At 37.2% G+C, this 21,333-nt stretch overlaps 1 protein-coding gene across 6 annotated transcripts in view; it reads left to right on the forward strand.

Annotated features, from left to right (window-relative positions):
• The window catches only part of SMARCA2 (SWI/SNF related BAF chromatin remodeling complex subunit ATPase 2), a 123,526-nt gene that overhangs the window by 98,616 nt on the left and 3,577 nt on the right, over nt 1–21,333 (forward strand). For all 6 annotated transcript variants that reach the window (XM_074813739.1, XM_074813737.1, XM_074813738.1 and 3 more), the window contains 3 exons: nt 5,318–5,535; nt 16,143–16,248; nt 17,029–17,130. In XM_074813739.1, the coding sequence (XP_074669840.1) occupies nt 5,318–5,535; nt 16,143–16,248; nt 17,029–17,130 (426 nt within the window). The remainder of the gene's footprint in view (nt 1–5,317; nt 5,536–16,142; nt 16,249–17,028; nt 17,131–21,333) is intronic.

Consider the following 21,333-nt stretch of genomic DNA (forward strand, 5'->3'; position numbering starts at 1 on the left):
GATTTGGTAAAAAAGGCAAACAAACAAAAAAACCCACCACAACAAAACAGTTCAGTGATAAAGAGTAATAGGTTGACATCAATATTGTCTGGTATAGAATTTGTTTGGATTTTTTTTCCGCCTCTTTCTGCTGCTCCTTAGTTAGGTTGGCTTGGTTAAGAGGCTGTTCAAATTAAATCTTAACAAGACACAAAGTACAACTGTATGTCAAATGGGAGGGGTAAATCACAGTTGCTTTTGAAAACTGCAGAAGATAATTAGAGGTAGTTGTGTACATCTTTTAGGAGAGTGGCTGAGTAGCTGTAGACCACAGAACAGTGATGATTTTTGGTAGTTCCACATTCAGTGTCTCAATACAGTGAGTATGTATTTTCTCAATGGTCTGATTGGTTAAACAAAAAATCTTTATAGTCAGCCTGATACAGCTGTTCCTTTTCATCACCCAGTTCATTCCCCCTAATGGAGCACTTCCTTGTGCTCCCTGAGCAGGCTGTGGGTCCTGGTATCATTGGTAATTATTGTGCTCTTCAGTTTCTCTGTTGCCAAAATCTATGAAAAGATCATAGGTTCAAAAGCAGTTTGGGTGGTTCCATTTAAAATCATTGTTTGCCTTTTGAGTGAGGGAGGAATGAGACTAATTATTGATTTATATATATTTTTAACCAGATTTCACTTTTGAACAGAAGAAAATTTAAGTCCTTGCCAATGTAGTTTGATTTCTTCTCTTCCAAATTGGAAGAAAAATGGGACTTCATCTTGCAAAGCAGTCATCTGCTGCATTACTGACATGTTTTTCGGTTTTAAGTGCTTGACAGCCCTTAAGCTTAGTGCCTCTTGGTGCATACTCAGTACGATGACCAGGTAAGTTTGTTCCCGGAAAAGCTCATTCTTTTGGAAAGTTTGCGTGATTGGGTTAGTATTTATGTTCAGGGAGTTGGGAAGGTCACTTTTTTTTTTCTATTCACCTATGTTTTATATGCTTTCTATGGAAACATGGTGTTTAATTAACATGCTAGCAAATCTGTTCACATGGTAATGTTAGTCACAAGAGCTCTTTTCTAACTTCGCAGGCTGGAGAGACACAAGGCATAGGTGTCTGAAGGGAAGGGGAAAAGCTGTCTTAATGTTCATTTTGTTAAGATAAAATCAGAGAGGGACGCAGGAAAAGGTCTCATGTTCTGTGCCCACTTCCCATTTAATCTGAACATATTTTCAGCATTATCAAGTAGACTTACTACATGGCTGCCTACCACTTTGTTGTGTGTGTACAGTTTTCTCTGACTATTAAGTAGTAGCCATAACTTTCACTATGCCTTAACTTTTTCACAACAGTACTATAGTTATCTCCAATCAACGGAAAAATAACTACGCCTTACAATGATGTGTCATCTAAATATTAGAGACAGGCATTAGACACCAAAACTGATTCTATGCTGAGTACCTCCAGTGGTTCACTGTGTGACAACACTCGAGTTACCTGATTCCTGTAAAATTAATTCAAAACTAATATGAGACTGACACGATTGTTGACTTGCAGAAGGCAGTCATGAAACAAAACTCAGAGCTGTAGCTCTTGGAGCATATTTGGGTCCATAATTCTCAATTGAAAAGGTGTTCAATTGTGGTGCTGTGTCATGCTCACAAGAAGTTAAGAATATATACATAATGTCCTGCTCTTCAAATGGAAAAACAAACCAGTTTCCATTTGATCTTTACTTGGTTTCTGTGGTGCTTCTGTAGCTGTATCCATGTTCACTAAGAATTCTTCCACCTCAAAACAGCTGTTTTCCTTTATGAAGAAGAAAATGTAATTGCAAACAGCGTAGGAAGGCAACCTGTCTCAGAAGTAACTTCTACTTGTCTTCTGAAAAATCCACTTCTGCAGTGGGGGGTGGGGGGGGCTTGGTGCTTCTTATTGGAGAAAGGCAGTTTGGTTTCTTTAATCAATGGGCAGTATGCTCGCTCTTAAAATTATGGTGCCCAGAGAAGCCTGCATGCTCTTTAGCAAGGCAATTGTTTCGTGTACATGGACCAGGATACAGCAGTAAGATTCAGAAAAGCAGGAAGATTTTGTCAGTACCAGACTTAACATTGGGTCTTCACACTTCCATGAGGTGCCTAATCTTTTGCAAAATTTGACATTAAAATTTCACAGCTTTCTTTAGAAAAATACAATACAGTCTCCAAACTTTACTGTACTCTTTTGTCCTCTTTCCTTAACAGAAGGAAAGTGTTACATTTTTATTTGTTTACTATTTTCCTTGGCATCCTTGCTGTTCACCTCACTAATCCAGAGGCATCTGTGCATGGGAGATGTCTGTGCTATCTTGCACTCTTGCACAGCCCATCATCTGTCAGGAACTGGAGATTTGTGTCTTGGGATATGTATCATTACTGTACTTGTAAAGGTTTGGAAGGGCATTCTCTTCGATGTGGCACTTCAGCCTTAGAATAGTCAGCTTTTCTAACAAAAAGCTCAGTCAGATGAATTAGTTAATATTTTGTTGCTCATACACACATGCATGGATCATATGTGTTTAAATTTTGAAAGCTGAGTACAGTAATCGATTGATATATTACTAGCTAAGTTTATAGCTAAGTTACTATTGCTACCTAGGTTAATACTTGTTTGCAGATCTCTAGTATGCTAAGGATTAATATGCTATCTGCTAGTCACTAATTTTAAAAGTGCAAGACTATATGTTAGTTTACTTGGGTTTTAGGGATTTTTTGGTCATTACTACATTGCTATATATAATATTAAAAATTCTTTTATCTTTTCTCTTTGTCCTGGTATTTTTTTCCAAAACAGTACCTACTCCAAGCAAGAATTTTGTGCAGAATTCTAAAATGAGATGTTACTAAACTCTGTGATGACAGCACCACTGTTATTTTTTTGGTGGTAGAAAATTTCTCAAGCAAACAAAAATATAAATATATTTTAGTTAAGTGAATACCAGTTTTCTGAAGGACAACAACATGTTACCAAAGTTAACAAAATGATAACTCGGTTTGGTTTTTAATTTCTTGTAAATCAGAATAGATTTTTTTATCAGATTCAGTAACAAAAACCTGATCTGTTCACTGTGGAGCAATAGGAATATATTTTCTGTAATAAATGCATCTTTAAAATGCATGCAACCTGTTTTAAAATCATACATGAAATTGTCTAGTTATGCTATTAGAATGAAAATGCTACTAAGAATCAGTAACTGCCCGGCTAAAAATCTAATTTGGATGCCTAGAATAATAAGGGGAAAAATATGATAAGTAGTTGTCAATATTAAAGCAGGCTGAAGGAGGAAGGCTTTGGGCCTTGTAGTAGGTAGAATGAAACAGCAGATTTGAGTATCCACAATCCTTTCAGTATTAAATTTTCAGTAAAATAAAATTACTTGTATATGAAAACATAGCCTTTCCCCAGCTCTCTTTTTTTTCCTGATCAGCTGATGAAGAGACTAGCAGCTCGCTGCTTTGCTGGCTTGTTAATTTTATCCCCACTAACTGTGATTTCCGATAGCCGGCCTGCTGATAGTGGTAAGGTAAATATCCTTTTTCATTGCCGTCTTGAAGATTCAGTAGAACTACATCACAGGCATGTGTAGGTGTGTAACACATCAAAAGTCAGTGTTCTCCGTATTTCAATGTACAACTGAGTGCTTAAGGAGAGCAATGACATTAACTATTGACAGCCTTGCATGCTGTATTTATTGGCTTTTATAGCTTCCAAGATATGCAGAGAAATTTCCTTTTCTTAATCTTTGTTAGCTGCAGTGGTTTATAGTGGGTGTCCTGCTTTAGCCAAATGTATATTAATTAATTTGTGTGCAGATTTTTTTTTTCCTTTTTTCTTCCTAACTCATAAGATCTCAAGCCTCCTTCATAGTGGTTATCTGGATGCTGTGGAAGCATGATGTAAATTGTCTTTTGATTATTAAGGCCTAGTTTCAGGCTGTCCCTCAGGATTCTGTGTTCGTGTTTGTTCTGTGGATTTGCACGTCGGAGGATGCATAGGAAACAGATTTCAAAATCCCACTGGTGTTTTTAACATGCCAGGTTGTTTTGTGTTGTGCATCAGATTTTTCTCACAAAACGTTTTTCAAGAGACATTGTACACAATTGAGAAAAATTATGGCTGGGCTGTAATCACTCTTTTTATATTGATTGTTATGCTCACATGATCATAAATATTAGCCATGTTTGGTGCTGTGGGGAAATGAAGGTAATTGCCTTATGATTAGAGCTCTTTCAGCTACGAGAAAGGATTGATTAGCATTTGCATGTACTCAAGGCAATATTGAGAGGCAAAAGGGACAAATATCAATGTCAGTTATGTTCTGAGAAAGCATTAATCAGAAAGCCTGGTTTTAAGACTTTTTTTGTATTTTTTTATTTTTAATTTCAATTCTCTTATGACCCAGTACTTCTACTTCTTTTCTCTTGTTGGCTTTCCCAAATCAAGAAAAGTTCAGCTTCTGGCTTTCTGACATGGATCTGACAGGCAGTGTGTAAACAGGTTCCCTTCATTTCTAGTTTGGTTTTTTGTAGCAATTTTTTTATCCCTCTGCATAGTGCTGCTGGGTCTGTTTAAAAGCATACATCCAGGTAACTAGTGTTCATTGTTTGTGACTCTGTGTGGGGTTTGGTATTTTGGGGGGTTTTTTTGCATTCTACGTTCTGAGTGCTTTTTACAGTAAAACACTGTACTGTCAGTGAGTGCTTCTGCCTATCTGTTGGTTACTATTCTAGAAGAAAATGATACATTTTAGAGATGGTTTTAACACTTAGGCAATTTGAAAGTTGCTGAAACTATTTGGAAGAGAAGTCATTACTGCATAAAATATCTGTGTGTTTTTTGTGTGCACAAAGAACTATGTGTGTCTGCCTTTGTGAGCCAAGCATAGTTTAAACTGACCTGTTTGAAAACATGCGATATCAAAGTCTGTTTTGCATGGAACTACATAAGCCAGAACTGCCACTGATGTGAACAAATGAATGTTTGTTGTACACTTACTGACACAGTACAACAGACCATTATTGTTTGTGAAACTCTGAGTTGGTGTGGAATTCAAGGTTCAGATAAACACGTATCTATTTAGATGATAGTGGGATTCTTAGAACAAATTAATGTTTAGTGTCTCTTTGATTGCCAGTAACTCAATTTCTTGTTGTACTCTTGTTTATAAATAAGCTGAACATTTTGAGTTGAATTATCTGCAGCCTGTGTTGTGTTTTTGTTTTTAAATACAGTTTGTTATTTCCTTTTGCAGTATCTCTTTTGTTTAAAAATAATACTTTTTGAATCGGTGGTTGTCAGGCAATTGAAGACGGCAATTTGGAAGAAATGGAAGAGGAAGTCCGGCTTAAAAAACGGAAGAGACGAAGAAATGTGGATAAAGATTCTGGGAAGGAGGATGGAGAGAAAGCAAAGAAAAGAAGAGGCAGACCTCCTGCAGAGAAGCTGTCACCCAATCCACCCAAACTGACAAAACAAATGAATGCTATCATTGATACTGTGATAAACTACAAGGATAGGTGAGCTTGGAGATGGTCTTTCTCTGTTGCACGTGCTCTCTCCCTCTCTGTTGATAACTCTCTCTACGTTTTTTCATGGCTTCATATTTGTTTTCAGTCTTTATAAGGATTTGCTGACACAGCATTTTTGAAAAGTAATTCCACTTAGGGCCTGATCCTGTAAGTCTCACTCTTTGTAGAGTTTTTTAAAGACCCATTTGATAGGAAGTTGTTGAAATACAAATACAGAAAGCAGACATAGAGCTGAGCTCTTTCAGAAATTAAGTCATTCTGCTCAGAAGGTGTACTTAAGAACATTTAGCTTGAGCAGGATTTTCCTTCAGTTTACTGGTGCAGTGTGTGTTAAGATTAATCTTTTCAAATACATGGCTACAGATTTATTAATGCAAATTAACATGGTCTTGCCATGACCTGAAAGACTGCCCAAAATAATGTAGGGCTCATATCATGAGCCTCTGAGCCGCCAAAGGTAAAACTAGAATTACTGAGCATATTATGTTCTCCACAGCTGAGGCGGAAGCCTGTTTGTCAAGAAATCCCTATTTTCAGCATAAGAAAATGCTGAATAGCTAGACCCTAGGAAAAAATACTGCTTCTAATCTGAAATGTCATTTGAAGACTTCTATTTTGCAGGTTTTTAAACTGAAAATCTTTTATGCTTCATGAGGAAGAAATTGAGAATTAGATAATAGCATCTTTGAATCAGAATCGTTTGAGAAAGCTGCATTTTTCTAATTCACCTTCTGTTTGCCAAAAATCAGTAAAACTTTCTTGTGTACTTATCCCTTCTTTGCTATATATTGAATTACTTAAATCATATAAGGAGCAGTTATAAGCTAAATTAATATTAAATACATTCAGAGATAATTAAGAAATATATGCATTAGGTGACCCACACAAGTGTAGAAGTACAATTTTTGCATGTAAACAACTTTCAGTCTATGACTTCAAGTGGAAAGTTGCACTTCTTCCTTTTTTGTCTGCTTGTAAAAGATTAACTTGCATGGTATCTGGTGAAGCACACAGAGTTGTGATGCCTTACTTTTTTGACATATAACTGTTGAAGTGAAGCATTCTGTGATCTGTGGGCTCTCTCTAGAGTACATTGAAAAGTTTTTTGGAACAGGATTCACAGGAATTAACATGATGAGCAGGAATTTGTCTGCAAACTCTGTATTCAGCTTGCTGTGACTCTCAACTAACAAAATAGCTGAAAAGGGAGAAGTGTTTAAAGTTCAGTTATTCCAGTCAGGGCTGCAAGAAAGCATCTCTTCAGTTTGGATCCCTGACCTCCAGCCTTCTCCTGAAGCTAAGCACTTCTGACCAGGGCACCTACTTCTCATTTGTAAATTAGCAAGCAGAGTTACTTCCTGTAGTCTCCAGTAGGGGTTAGCTACTGATAGTCACAGGGGAGGTTAAAGATTTTTTCCTGTCACTTGTGCCCCAGGAAGTTCATATCTAATCTCTGTCAAACAAGTTAACCACTGTGCTATTGTGTAGTGACAAGACGTACTATTCCCTCTCCCAGGAGCCCACACTTTTGTAAGACAGAATTGGTGCCCACTTTAAAAAGTGTATGGAGCTCTGTTCTGTTAGGAATTAAAAATGGCTGTTAAACTGAGCTCTTCAGTGCAATGAGCTATGCTGACAAGTTCCAAGTTCCTGTATTGTGATTTTATTTGTGAGCTAGCATCAAACCACCCAGTCCTATGAAAGTTGGGACAGAACTGAATTGCAAATTTAGGCATCAGGAGACTTTAATACCTTAAAATCTTTGGGACTGAGGTTGTTCTAGAGTTCGATGAACATTTTCAAGATTTGCAGCTTGAGAATTAAGTGGGTTTTAGGCATTGGAACCCTTCAGCTTTGTTGGGGGTTCATGTTTGTTGAGCTCTGGGCTTTTGTGTGTGTGAAGGCAATTGGGGCAAGTATAGAGGGACAGGTTAATTGAAAGAAAAGTAGGCCATGAGCTTCATCTGGGGAAAAAAAGGGTTTTATGTGTATTTAGTATTTGAATGCTTGAAGTCGTCTTTGTCTTTAGCTTAAATTTTCAGTGATAATAGATGTTTCCTCTCTATTTTATAAAAGTCCAGAGGGCTGATCCAGACCACAGAAAACTGATTGTGCCCCAAAAGGTCAGGCGATATCCAAAATCTTACTGACTTAGGCCTGAGTTACGTTGTCAAAAATCAGTTCTACAATCTTTAGTAAGTTTTGTTGCAGTTAATAAGCCAGCAGGCAAAAAAAATCAATAAAACAATAAAATAAGTAAAAATCAGTGTATGCTAAACTAATACATGTGTGCTTTATCTTATGTTTTCCCTTGCTTTTGAGAAGAGCTCCTTGTAAATATAGAACCACTTCTCTCTTCTTGTTACAATCTTTCTTTTTAAAAAAACATTTTTCCCTGGTGCCCACAAAAATCTGGAGTACCAGTTGGCTGCTTTTGTTTGGCGATTCTGTATAGTGTTGATGCAGGGAAGGAGTCTCCAAATACTTTCCTAACTGTCTTGTATTTGACTTCTGTTGTAGGCATCTGGGGACAAGTATAATCCTTTCCTTCCTTATTTAAAAAGCATCCAACAAAATAGGCTGGATTCTGTATGTCTAGGAAAGCTAGAGGCTACAATAATACAAGCAGTAAGCTCTAGTAAACTGAAGTTTGAGCTACACAATTATTATATAAAGGTCAAAATAAGATTAAACAGACAAATTAGCAACATTTGAGGTGTTCAGTGTAGAGAAATGCAGCATATGTTTCTTTGAAAAGGAAATTCAGAGGTAGATATCCAGCTACTTGCAAACCCCAGTTAAAGAACTCTGTGCAAGACAGTGGAAATTAGCACTGAGGTCAAATTACTGTTATCTCTGTCATGTCCTCAGTACATACAAGTTTTTTCTTTAGATTTTCCTCTTTTATGCAGTACTGTATAGCTACTCTCGTATTTCCTTTTATTCCCATCCCACATCCCAACATAATACTGATTTTAATGAAACATTCCATTAACGATAAGTTTAATAGTTGTTACAGAGCAATTTATAGCTACGAGCTGAGTTTTTTCAGATCTTTCTAGAGAACTACAAACACACTGAAGGAGAGAAAACTTCAGTGTTTATGCTGAGATTTGACTTGACTGGCAGCCTAACTGCATTAGTTCCTTGGAATTCTGGTACCTGGGGTGTCTGCCATGTAATAAAGAAAATACTAAAAAAGGAGAAAAAGGACAGAGATGTGAGGCACTATGAAAATGTTCAACTGTTTGGATTCCTTTGGTGTGAGAGCTGTTAAGGTCCATGTCAAGTTGACAATATCTGCTTCTTGCAGGCTTTGGGTTCCAGTATTGGGTGATGTGCTTCATGCTTTTCTTCGTGTTGATAAGCATTTCTTTATCATATCTCATGTTTATCTTTGTTAATCTTGAAACAAATAGTCATACCTCCATTTGAAGAACTGTGGGGACGTACTCCAAACTGTTAAGAAGTAAAAATGCTTGTTGAATTCACTGCTACCTTTTCTAACTGCAACTCTGCTCTTAATGCTCAGCTTTAAGTATCAAACCATAAAACATGTTGCCAACTGTAGATACAGAGCAGTACTACAGATGCAGAGCCTTTTTTTCTCTTCCACACTGCTTTGCCATTATAGGTGAAGCTAGGTTAATCTAGGTTTCATCTATAATGGCTTAGAATGGAGAATAAATCTATAATAAAGCAAAAGTAAGAAAAGATGACCAGAATCCTCTGACTTCTATTCACCTGATTTAGTGGAAAATGTCCCTTCGCACCCATGCCAGGGAAGTTGGATTAGATGATCTTCAAAGGTCCCTTCTAACCCAAACCATTCCATGATGCTATGATTGTGGTAAAGCATTTGTTAGGGTACCACAGGAAAATTCTAAGCTAATATGAAAGAAAGAGGAGATCTAATGAGTAAGATGTATAATCTGAGTGAAAACAAGGAAAAAGATGTAACTGAAGATATCACAAAAGTTCTTGAAGAATTGGTGTTGGCATAGACTGTAATGTATAAGTTTTAAATATCAGTATTGGGATGGTATTTATGGAGGACTGAACACAGTTAAGTCTGGAGTAAAAGAACTGGCATGAAATGCAGTGCATTATAAGGTACTTACAGACTAAAAATAGGAAACTTTTCTTTGAGTTGGAAGCTAATCATGTGGAACTGACAGAAAAAGTATGACCTGGGCAAAGAAATTACTGATCAAAGCTAACTACAAGCCATCAGTATTGTCCAGCCACAAGAAAATAGGAGCCTGGCCCTGACACTATTGCCTGTGTGGATGAGGAAATACTCATTTTATGTGTATGCCATTATATATGACACCATTAATGCTTCTGAGTTGAGGACCACTTTTCCATTCAAGAAAGATTAGTTTATGCTGAAACAAGGATAAATAATTATTTAAATGATAAGTAGCATGGGAGAGTCTTGCAAGAGGAAACAGGTTGGTTTGTTTATCCAAACGCAGCACAATCTGAGAGGGGAAGATGATTGCTCTCAGTAAATTCACCTGGGAAAGAAGGGAAGCATAAACACAGGGAGAGTGTAGAAATAAGTAAAATACAGGATGGTGGTCACAAGGTTGTATGAGCATGAACGTTCATGCATACATTCAAGTTATTAACTAAGAGTTCTGAACCTTTCCTTTTGGAATAGTGAGGCAGAAATACCTAGATAGATTTGGGCTTTATTCCTGATTAAAAAATGATTATATGATGATTTACAATACCAAAGCTCTAGATTCAGGGACCTGGAAACACCTTTCCCATTGCACAGTTGATCCTAATTCTCCAGTGTAAAGTATATGCATCATCTTTGCAGACTACATGTGCAATAATACATTTTAATCTGGGATTTTATTGCAATTATTTCTTAAACTAAGATTTAGGTGCCTTTGCAGCCTTGTACCTTGTTCTAATCTTGCAGTGTGAAACACCTGCTTAGAAGAGAGCAAGATGAAATACATGAGCCTGGCATTACTGTTGCACTTTTTTCCAATTCTGATGCTTTTAACCTGCCTTTCCTTCCCTCTAAAATTAGGAATGTCCAAAGAAACGGATAATCATAGAATCATATGTGTAATACGTATGTTATGTTTTCAGAAAGCAAAATTAGCTTGTACATCCGGTTCAAATGCTTTAGCCTTTTCAAAGCAGGGACAATTTTACTGGAGATAGATGTTCTTTTCAAAATAAGTAATTTGTATTCCGAATTTGAGCCCCAGCCTGCATTATGCACATGCAGGCTTAGTCCCCCAAACTATGTTTTTCTTCTTTTGAAAGTTTTCCTTCATTTTTTTATTTCAGAGGAAGATAAGCTTTAAGTGTAGCTTCCCTTTCCTGGTTGTTAAAATTAAGTGGAGAAAAAGAATGATACTTCATACCTTGTAATCCTTCAGCTTCCTTACAAATCCACTGTCCTGCCTTGCATTAGAGTTTGATGTTTCCTGTTTTGGTACCAGTTTGATGCTACTGCTAGTTTGTATTAGCTTTGTTTAGATAGCAACAGCTGACTTTCAAGAGTCCCAGGGTACTGATAGTTCTGATACAGTGATTTTCATTTGTGATCTCTGTGCTCTCTGCTCTGTTTGTGAGACTTAAGGTAAGAACTTGCATAGTGTACCAGTTAACTTCACAAAGCCTTCTCCCCATAGCAGGTGGTTGTTGACCACATGTTAATAAAACTGATAAGAAAATTGAAGGGTGGGGTGGTTATGCCCTGTCCATATTTCCTGCTTGGCAAGAGATTTCCCCTGTCTGTGGTGCTTAGCATTTTGATCACTGCATTATTAAAGACAAAATGTTTAAATTTGTGTCCATAGTATTCTAATTTTGACAGGATATAGCTCAGGTAAAGTGTATTTTTCTCTGTATGTGAAATCGATTTTATTCAGACTATTTCCAGCTGTTTTCTCAAGTTGCCAGTTTTTAACTGTTGTGAAATGGTGAGTAATGTAATTAGCAATTACTAATCTAACTAGTAATTAATTATGCCAACTGGTACTCTTGAGTGTTCAAACATGCAAAGTAAATAATTCTTATTTATAGCCAAGCCAAAGTTATGGAGTACATAGCCATATGTCAAAATCAGGGCTTACATTTTTAAGTATTTTTACCCCCTTCCGTTTCAGTGATGGGGACAGGTCCACCGTATATTACTGCAGTCAGTTCCAAAAAGGAAGAACCATTAAATACATTTTACAAAAATGAAGCATCTCCCTACATTTCTGGGTTACTATTGGAAGTTGTTAAATACAGGGAAACCACCTTGCTGTATAAGATACTTTAATTCTCCTCCCCACCCCCCTGCTTTTTTTTAAAAGAGCATCCTTGTGAGTTGCATTTGACGAGGAGCTGTAATTTGCACACCGTGGTTCCGATTGTGAGCACTCTGACTAGGGTACAGGACTCTTCATTCTACCTGCTCTAAATTGAATTTCAGTATTTGTTAAAAGTGTGAAATTTGCCAGAAATACAAGAATGTCTTGCAGTTTCAGCTTCATGGTTGTCTCTCCTTTTGATTCCAAAGGAGAAAGGATGTTGATAGTACTAATACTTTTGACAGGTCAGTGGTGGCTTGCTTCTGCCCACATACTGCCAGGGGAAACAAATACAAAGGGATCCTTGTACAAATGAGGCCTAATAGTTCCTGCATTTAGTTCCACTGAAGATAATACTGACTAACTGGGTGGAAATATATGCTTGTATACACCTTGTAAGCAGTTTGGCAAAAATCAGAGAAAATCAGAAACAATGGGCACAAATATTTTTCTAAGCAAAAATATTTTAAAAATGAGTGGTATTTTTAACTCACATGGCATGAAAGTATTTTTTTATGTGAGCATGCATAGGACTAGCTGATGTTGAGCTGATGCAGTAGCAGTGAACTGTCACTCATGGTTCTTTCGCAGTCAGGTCTTTTAATTTATTCTGGTCCTTCTTCCCTTCAGCACATATCCTGCTCGTTGCTAGGCAACTGTAAGTGATTTTTACTGCGCATGATTTTTGTGTGGTAGTTGTGGTTATTATTTTCTAATTACAAAAGTGGGGACAGAGATTAAAATCAGTTGCATTAATAATTACTAATTTTCTCCTGTTGTATCCACAACACAGCCATTTGAGATTACGTAGGGAAAGATCACGTTAATTTACAGTATAGATGCACATACACAAAGGGAGCAGAAGATAATATTTCTTTGTGACATATGAGGTTCTGTAAAAATGATAGAACAGAATAAGCTGTTATTGATCTCAGTAGGCAAAATCAGGCACTAGTCTTCTGTCTGTTGCATATTTCATGCCCTTAATGCTTTTTCTTTCACAGCCTTAAATGATTCTCAGTAATTAATTCTATCAGGCCAAGCCTTGAAGGTTTTCTCTGGCATTCGTAGTTTCATAGAACATGTGGACAAATCACAGTTGGCTAGATTTGTATCTTAAAAATCAGATATTGATGTTTAATAATTTACTGCTGTTATATTTTTAATATAAAATACAAAATAAGGGTGGGTGCATCTTTGTAAAAAGAGAAAAAAATATTATATAGCCATGAGATTAAAAGCTCTATGATCATCAGAAGCTTTTTTAGTAGGACAAATATGCTAAATATGTTTTAAAATTTGATTAAAATCAGATTATTAGTAGCTGTTTCCTTTATACTTAAATGTTGTTAGACTCTGAAGCATAGTTTGAAGCAGCACCAGCATCAGTGGTTTGGTGGTTTTTCTCAAATAGCTATTTCTGTTAAAAGAAAGCTTCTGGAGTTTAAAACACCACAATGATAACACAGTCCTTCTGCACAGCAAATACAGATTCATAGTGCACAAAGTTTTGAAAGCAACTTTTCACACTTTTTAAAGGATTAGCTTACATGTATATCACATGTCAGTATATTGCACAGATTTATTAAAATAACTGTATTAAGTTTGTGAAGTCAAGCAAACAAAAAAATAGGATATAACAGAAAAAAGGTGGAAACCTAATGTGATTCCCTCAGAGAGGAGTGTTACAGTATGCTGTGTAATGTCATGACAGTGTACTGCTTTGCTTTGGTTTTCCACAGGACCAGTGCCTTGCATTTACAAGGTGGGCACTGATCACTTACTGAGTGGCTGAATTCCCCGTGGGCTTCTTTATAATGCTCATAAGGAGTCTGAACATTTTGCAGACACAGAACTTTTTTCACATTTTATTCTCATTTTACAAATTAGAAATAGAAGCTTAAATTTTAAGACACCATTTGGGCACCAGAGATCTGATTTCTCAGAGTAGTTAGTGTTCTGTAGGTTCAGAACAAATTTCATTGACTGCAGTTGCAGTTGTGAGTGCTCAACACTTGTGTTTATTAACACAAAAAAAAAAATAGTCCTCAATTTGCAAAGTAGAAAAACATGTTAATTTAGTCAGTTGTGTAGTGTGTATTTAATGCATTGCTTTTCCTTGTATTGCTTCCAGTTTCTCTTTGAGAGTGCAGTCTGAGGTGAAGACAAGTTCTGTCATGTGGCATGACATAGTCAGTCATATAGATGATTAGCAAGATTGGTGCCTTTAAATCCATAGTATAAACACCTCCCACTTTGACAGGGGAAGTATGAAAGTATGGAATTTGACTCTTTGGTGTGAATCAGTACCAAAGGAGGTGCAGTGGCCTGAGTTTCACAATTACTTGTTGTCAGGAGAGAAACAGTAAGATTTGGGATTACAATTATCTAGTCATTTTATGATTTCCGCTATTTCAGTAACAGGGTGCTTCCCACATAAATTAGATCTATTGGGTGAAATTGCTAGTAACTGTCTGGACTGTGAGGTCCAAGTGATCTGTTGAGGTATTTACCCCAACAGCTATGTGGGGTAGATAAACTTCACTCTCACCTTCCCTGACAGAGATGCACAATACACCGCCTTGTCTCACTGTGCAGCAGCAGCACCCAGAAGTGCATTCATGCATGTGCCATGATATTACTGTAATCCAGGAGGCAGCCTGGCAGCTAAGAAGTCGAGAACAGCTTCTGCTGCTGCAAGTCAGACAAAAGTTGTCAGGATGAGACAGAGGCTTTTGGTTTCTAGGTTTGCATTGGATGGAAAAATACTCTAGCTGCCAGCTGACATCCATGATACTGGTTGAACAACACTGATAAGCTGTGGTCAAAATGTTTACATTATTGTCCTCTCTGATGCAAGGTATATAAGGAGCAGCAGTGTCCCAGGACTAAACCAAGAGCAATAAGAAATCTTGGATTAGGTGAGCAACAGCTGCTTAGGGAAATGAGGGAATTCTGTTTATTCCTACTTGTTCATTGGTCTATCAGGTCCGTAAGAAAAATAGTATCTCCTCAAATTCTGATGCTATTTCAGGCATTAAGAAATGCCTAAGATACAGCAGGCATTCATGACTTTAAAAGACCAGAGCTGTTCTGTGCTTTTTATCCTTATGCTCCATGGCAGAACTGCCTCAGTTAACCTTTGATTTAGTATTAATTTAATATGTTTGATAAGATCCCACACCACTATGGAGGGTAACTACAAGAGAGAAGCTCAGGTGGAAACCCGGACTTGGCAGTCTTCTTGCCCAACTCTTGTGAAGGTTTGGTATCCCTGAGTTACCAGCCAAAGATGCAAATGAGAAAACAGGGCCTTTTTGAAGTAGCTGTGAGAGAAGGAAGCATGTGAATGTGAGCTGGGAAATGCTTGTGTTTGTTATGTGCAGTGAATTACAGTTCCTCTCAGCAGAACTTTTTTCCTGCTACTTTGTGAGAAAAATGACATGCGCAAAGGAAAAAAAAAAAGACTAAGCCCATAAGTGCCATCAAACATTTCCTCTCCAGGTGACTTATAGCCATGTATTATTTGGGAAGCCACTAATAAGAAGAATAAAACCTCCCCTCAATTTGGAAGTGTTAAAATAGCTAACAGTGGGAAATCTGGAAATCTTAGAAATTCTGAACACCTGTAAGTGATAGGCAATGTTCCTAGAGTATGAAAGGTTTTTAGACAACCCGTCACTTATTACAGATGACTGAAGAAATGCAAATGGCAGTAGTGATTTTCAATACAGTTACAATGATCTTCCCAGAAACCTAACAGTCATTAATGAAAGTTAATTTTTTTGTTGTTGTAATGTCTAGTTAGTCTGATAGCAATCAGCATCTGGTATAATGAAAATCAGTATGAACAAATGGTTTGCTATGATGAGGAGGTACAAAACAACTATAAAAAGACCAAGAAGGTAAACCTATAGTGATAGGAGGGATGCTTGCTAAAAATTCCAAAACAAAACTGAGAAAAGGATAAGACTGTACTCGGCAAACCACTGTGGAATTCAGATTCAAATCCTGATCTTGCTTCCATAAAGCCTCCTACATATACAATCCTGTAGTGATGGTGATACGTTAGGACAACAGCACAAAGGATATGTTTTAAATTGTAAATTATGTGCACTAAATTAAAAAATCAGAGCGGGGTTCAATATCTAATTCTTTGAAAGAAAAAAATTGTGATTATTTTTTTCTTATGATTAGATTGTATGGTGGTTTTTGTGAGGAAGTTGGTAGTAATTCTTTGCATTATGGGTTTATTTTTCTCAACAGTTCAGGACGACAGCTAAGTGAAGTCTTCATTCAGCTCCCATCTAGGAAAGAATTACCAGAGTATTATGAATTGATTAGGAAACCAGTAGACTTCAAAAAGATAAAGGTAAGAACCTTTTTTGGAAGTGGAGATTCCTGTATTTCTTTTTGTTATACAGAAGAGTAAGCATGAAGTTGTCATTAAAATTACAACATGAATATTGCATGTACCTGTATTTGTGGCTTAGATTGCACACCTTGTTAGGAATTTTGTTTAGTGTCTATTGCAGAATATCAAAATGTAGCAGTGTGACATGAATGACACTTTCAGAAAAGACATCTCAGTGTCTTTTTTGCAAAGACCTAACTGTGAATCTGTAAGCACGTCTTTGGTAAAAACACACTGTTTGCAAAGGTTTAATGGTTCTAGGGGAATATAGTCATCCCTAAACTAGCATCACATCTTGGAACAGCCAGGACAGATCCAAACACAGTTTGGCAGATGGGGTTTAGGCAGCTTGTTGCATGTTAGGTGATGTCATAACTCTATGACTTTCATTCACGTCATAGCTTATTTTGTTTCTGTGCTAAAAAGAAGAAACTGGAACTCCTTTTACCAAAAGAATTCTATTTCTGTTGCTTTTGTCCCTTCCAGTTCACACAGCAATTGCTTAATTTCTATTCTAATTACCCTGGTGTATTCTTTGAGTAATATGTTAATGATATGCTTTAAGACTTCCTTTCTTTATTTTAAACAGATACATGTCTTGATGCTTAGGTAAAATTTTTAAAGAGAAAGCTTTTAATGTGTTGAAATCAAACATTAATTCAGTGTCCTGTCTCTTGTTTTTCTTTCTGAACCACTGCCCATCCATACTTCTCTTCATTTCCTCAACAAATGCAACAGGAAAGAATTCGTAACCATAAGTATCGGAGTCTTGGAGACTTGGAGAAAGATGTCATGTTGCTGTGTCACAATGCTCAGACATTCAATTTGGAGGGCTCACAGGTGTGAATGAACCACTTTGTGTTAAACATACAGGTTTCCCCTGCCTAATGTTTTCAGTGCTTGTGGATTGTTATATTATGTACATAAACCCTGTGTTTTAATTCTTACTTTGAATAGAGAAAAATGCCCATTCTTAGAGACATTCAGAATACACTGGACACAACTGCAGTGTGTGCATGCAGAGAAATTGGTTTTGACTCTAATTCTGAGATCATTTTTTTCTCATCTGTGTGTAGTTTAGAGCTGCTATAAGACTATTCAAATCTATGGTAAAAGGCAGTATGTGTAGAGTGATACATCAGCTTGGGTTTGCCACAGTGGGTGATAGAAGGAGCAGATTTAACAGTACAGCTTAGCACAGGATGTTGAGGAAACACTTCATAGTGAACTCTTCAGTTCTGCTAATGGAAGACACAGATTTAAGGTTTGTCCAGCCGTAAAGCTTTGTGTATGAAGCTTTTTACTCTCTGAATCCTCTGGTAAATTTTTTTTTTTTTTTATGTTGAAAGATCAGTGTCTGTTTTAAGAGACAGTAATAATAAATCCCAACTGAGTGTCAGAAGTTTAGAAGGCAAAATCTCATCTCAAACAAATGTTTCACATACATGAACATGCTCAGTGCTGTGAATTCAGCACAGGACACTGCCACAAGACTACAAAATCCAGAGGACAGATAAGAAAGTTGTCTAACTATAGTGAAACATAGTCTTGGATTATTATTTTTATAGATGAGGTCCAAATAGAGTGATGTAAAGTTGAAACAGAAAACATTACAACAACTCCTGTAATGTGCAAGAGGGAAAAAATTATGTTAGAAGAAACCTAAGTAAAAGCAAGCTGAAGGTTGATGCTGCCAATACCAATGCATCCTTCAAATTCCTAAACATTACTGATGACCCTTAGCTAAACTGGGGAGTTTATATTAAAATTTGAGACTTAAAAATAAAAATGAGCATGCAATTAATTATGAAGGATTGTTGAATACAGCTCATTATTTTGTCTTTATTTTTGCTATCTAGAGACAGAAAATGTTTTCTATAATATGCATGTGCGGTATTCTTACTGTCAGTTATATGGAAACAACCTATAAATAGCTAAACAAACATTTTAATAAGAAAATTAATTATGATAGGAAGTGTGGGACAAAATTTTACTACATGTCATATTATATCATAGAAGTGTTTGGGTTGGAAGGGGCCTTAAAGATCATCTAGTTCCAACCTCCCTGCCATGGGCAGGGACACCTTCCAGTAGATCAGGTTGCTCAAAGCCCCGTCCAACCTGGCCTTGAACACTGCCAGGGAGGGGGCAGCCACAACTTCTCTGGGCAACCTGTTCCAGTGTCTCAGCACCCTCACAGGAAAGAATTTCTTCCTTATATCTGATCTGAGTCTACCCTCTTTCGGTTTAAAACTGTTGCCTCTCATCCTGTCACCACACTCCCTGATAAAGAGTCCCTCCCCATCTTTCCTGTAGCCCCCTTTAAGTACTGGAAGGCTGCTAAAGGCCTCCTTGGAGCCTTCTCTTCTCCAGGCTGAACAACCCCAACTCTCAGCCTGTCCTCATAGGGGAGGTGCTCCAGCCCCTTGGTCATCTTCGTGGCCTCCTCTGGACCCGCTTGAGCAGGTCCACGTTATTCTTACGCTGGGGGCTCCAGATCTGCACACAGCACTGCAGGTGGGGTCTCATGAGAGTGGAGTAGAGGGGGAGAATCACCTCCCTCGACCTGCTGGCCACACTTCTCTTGATGCAGCCCAGGATACGGTTGTCTTTCTGGGCTGCGAGCACACATTGCTGGCTCAGTCACTTTCCATCCACCAGTACTCCCAAGTCCTTCTCCACAGGACTGCTATCAGTCCACTCATTGTCCAGCCCATATTTGAGCCAGGGATTGCCTCAATCTGTGTGCAGGACCTTGTCCAAATGGAAATTGCCAGTTTACTCCATAGTCACATAGCAGTAAAACAGCTGTAAATATCTAATGATAACAAATGAAAAAAAAAAAGAAGGTAATACCCAGAAGTATCACTGAAAATTTAGAAAATGGTAAAAGTTGGTAGAGGAGGTACAAAGAAGCAAATAAAAATCAGTAGCAAAATGAAAAAAATAATCAAATTATTCTCATCAGAATGACTCAAGTTGCTAATGGCAAAATGGTCTGTTTTTAGACAGCGGTGGTAGAATTGGCAGGAATAATCCTGAGTGGGTAGAAATGTTAAGTAGATATTGCTGCTCTGTTTGGAAATAACCCAACCTGTGTCAGTGTGTTGCAGTATTATTTTCCATTCCAATGTACCAACATTAATTACCAGATCTACTGTTGCTTTTTATAGCATGAAGCCCAAATAACTCATATCTAAGATTTTTTTTAGGTTTCTTTCTGATAACTTCTCATACCATTTATTTTGATTTCCAGTGAATTGCAGGACACTTCTGCAGCAGTCCTCCTGCAGCTGTCTTCCAGTTTTTAAGGCTACTTCATGTTCTTTGTAATAGTTTGGGTCCACCTTTGTGACATACCAGTTCACTTCAGTAAACTAGATTATTTGTGTCTGCACCCAAAACCAAAAGGCTAATTCAGGCAGTTGTTTAAGTACACAGTGACTTCAAGTGAAAATGTATGTGTTTGTTCTGTTAGTATGATGCATGCTGCTTTTCCTTGAAGCAAAGCAGTTCCATCTGAGCTGGAATGAGGGGTTTTCAGGTAGAGGCAGACTTTGTGTTTTGAGGCTTTTGTCCTCAGTGCAATCTCAGCAATTTGAAAAGTTTTTCATGTTTTAGTGATCAAATAAAACACAGACATGTAAGGAGTTAAAAGTAGTATGTGTCTATAGAAACAGAAGATTTGTCATGAATGTTGTCATTTGTCATAAAGTTCTGTTGTCATTGCTTCTCCCCTTTTGAAGGAAGTTCCACTGCCATTGCTGGGTTTTTTTTTTGAAACTTGTTGGAATTGGATTTTGGTCAAAACAAGAAAACTTTATCTCCACAGCTTTTCCTGAAGCAGCCCCAGGTTTTTTATGGATCAAAAAAGATACTGAATATTACCCATAATTCCATGTTAAGAAAGTTAAAATAATTTTTGAAAACCCTTTATTTCCCTAGGAAATTCCATTTAAAAGTCTGGGTCACAGTGATACCTTAAATATGTAGTGACCAGCATTAGAAAGATATAATGTTATACACATCCTTAATTGCTTTTGACTTTTAATTGTGTTTGGTCTGAGAAAGGACAGCAAGGTTAGCTGAAAGAGACGTTCCTAAGAACAATGGGGTATGCTAGGCCTCTGCGTAAGAAAAATAAATTGTTTCTCAGGAGGAGCTCAGGTGCTTCTCTCGATAGCTCACTTGAAAAGAAGCAGGTATAAGAGAAAGTCAATAATCATTTGACCTTGAGGAAGGAAGCTGTGGGGTCTCACAGCCCACTAATGTCATAAGACAATGGGAGAAAAGCCTTTTCAAAATATTCATGATCATTATGTATATGTCAAGAAGTTCTACCATGGTCAAGAGCAGTCAAACATCTTTTAACAAATTGCACAGTGGTACTTCATAATATGGAGTGATCTGCAGTGAGAGGCAGTTTTCCTAAAAAGGACTTGGAGGTCAGGTGAAAAAAGGTTGCATACTTCATGAAAAGTATTCTGAACAAAGTTTTTCTAATTAATTTTGCTTAACCTGCAAAGTATTAGAACAGTTTTATCAGTTTTAACATACAGATTGTATAATGGCAACCAAAAATCCTTCCATTATCTTTCTCACAAATGCCCAGTGTCCCTTGACACAATAAAGTCTATAATTTAGCCAAAGAAGTAGTATAACAGCCAGGATAGTACAAGTGGTAATGATGATAAAATCAAATACAATCTATGACTCTGTACCCTTCTGTTAATGGTTCTTAATTGTTTAGTGCTGAACTGTCCAATGCTTGGCTTCTAACGTTTTACAAAACAAAATGTACAAGCTCATTTGTTAAGGTTATTATGAAGGACCAGATACTCAGCAAGGCAACAAGACTTTTACTGTGTTAATCTGAGAAATGTGTTACAAGCCAAATGTAGCCCAGTCACTCTTGAGAGTCCCCTCATGATTGAGGTTAAAGGGAAGATCTGATGTTTGAGAGCAAGCTACAGAATGTTTGAGAGCAGGTGATAAGTTTAGCACAAGCACTGATTTTTTTTTTTTTTTTTTTAATTTTTTATT

The sequence above is a fragment of the Strix aluco genome, chromosome Z (assembly GCF_031877795.1).
Source record: "Strix aluco isolate bStrAlu1 chromosome Z, bStrAlu1.hap1, whole genome shotgun sequence".
Lineage (NCBI taxonomy): Eukaryota > Metazoa > Chordata > Aves > Strigiformes > Strigidae > Strix > Strix aluco.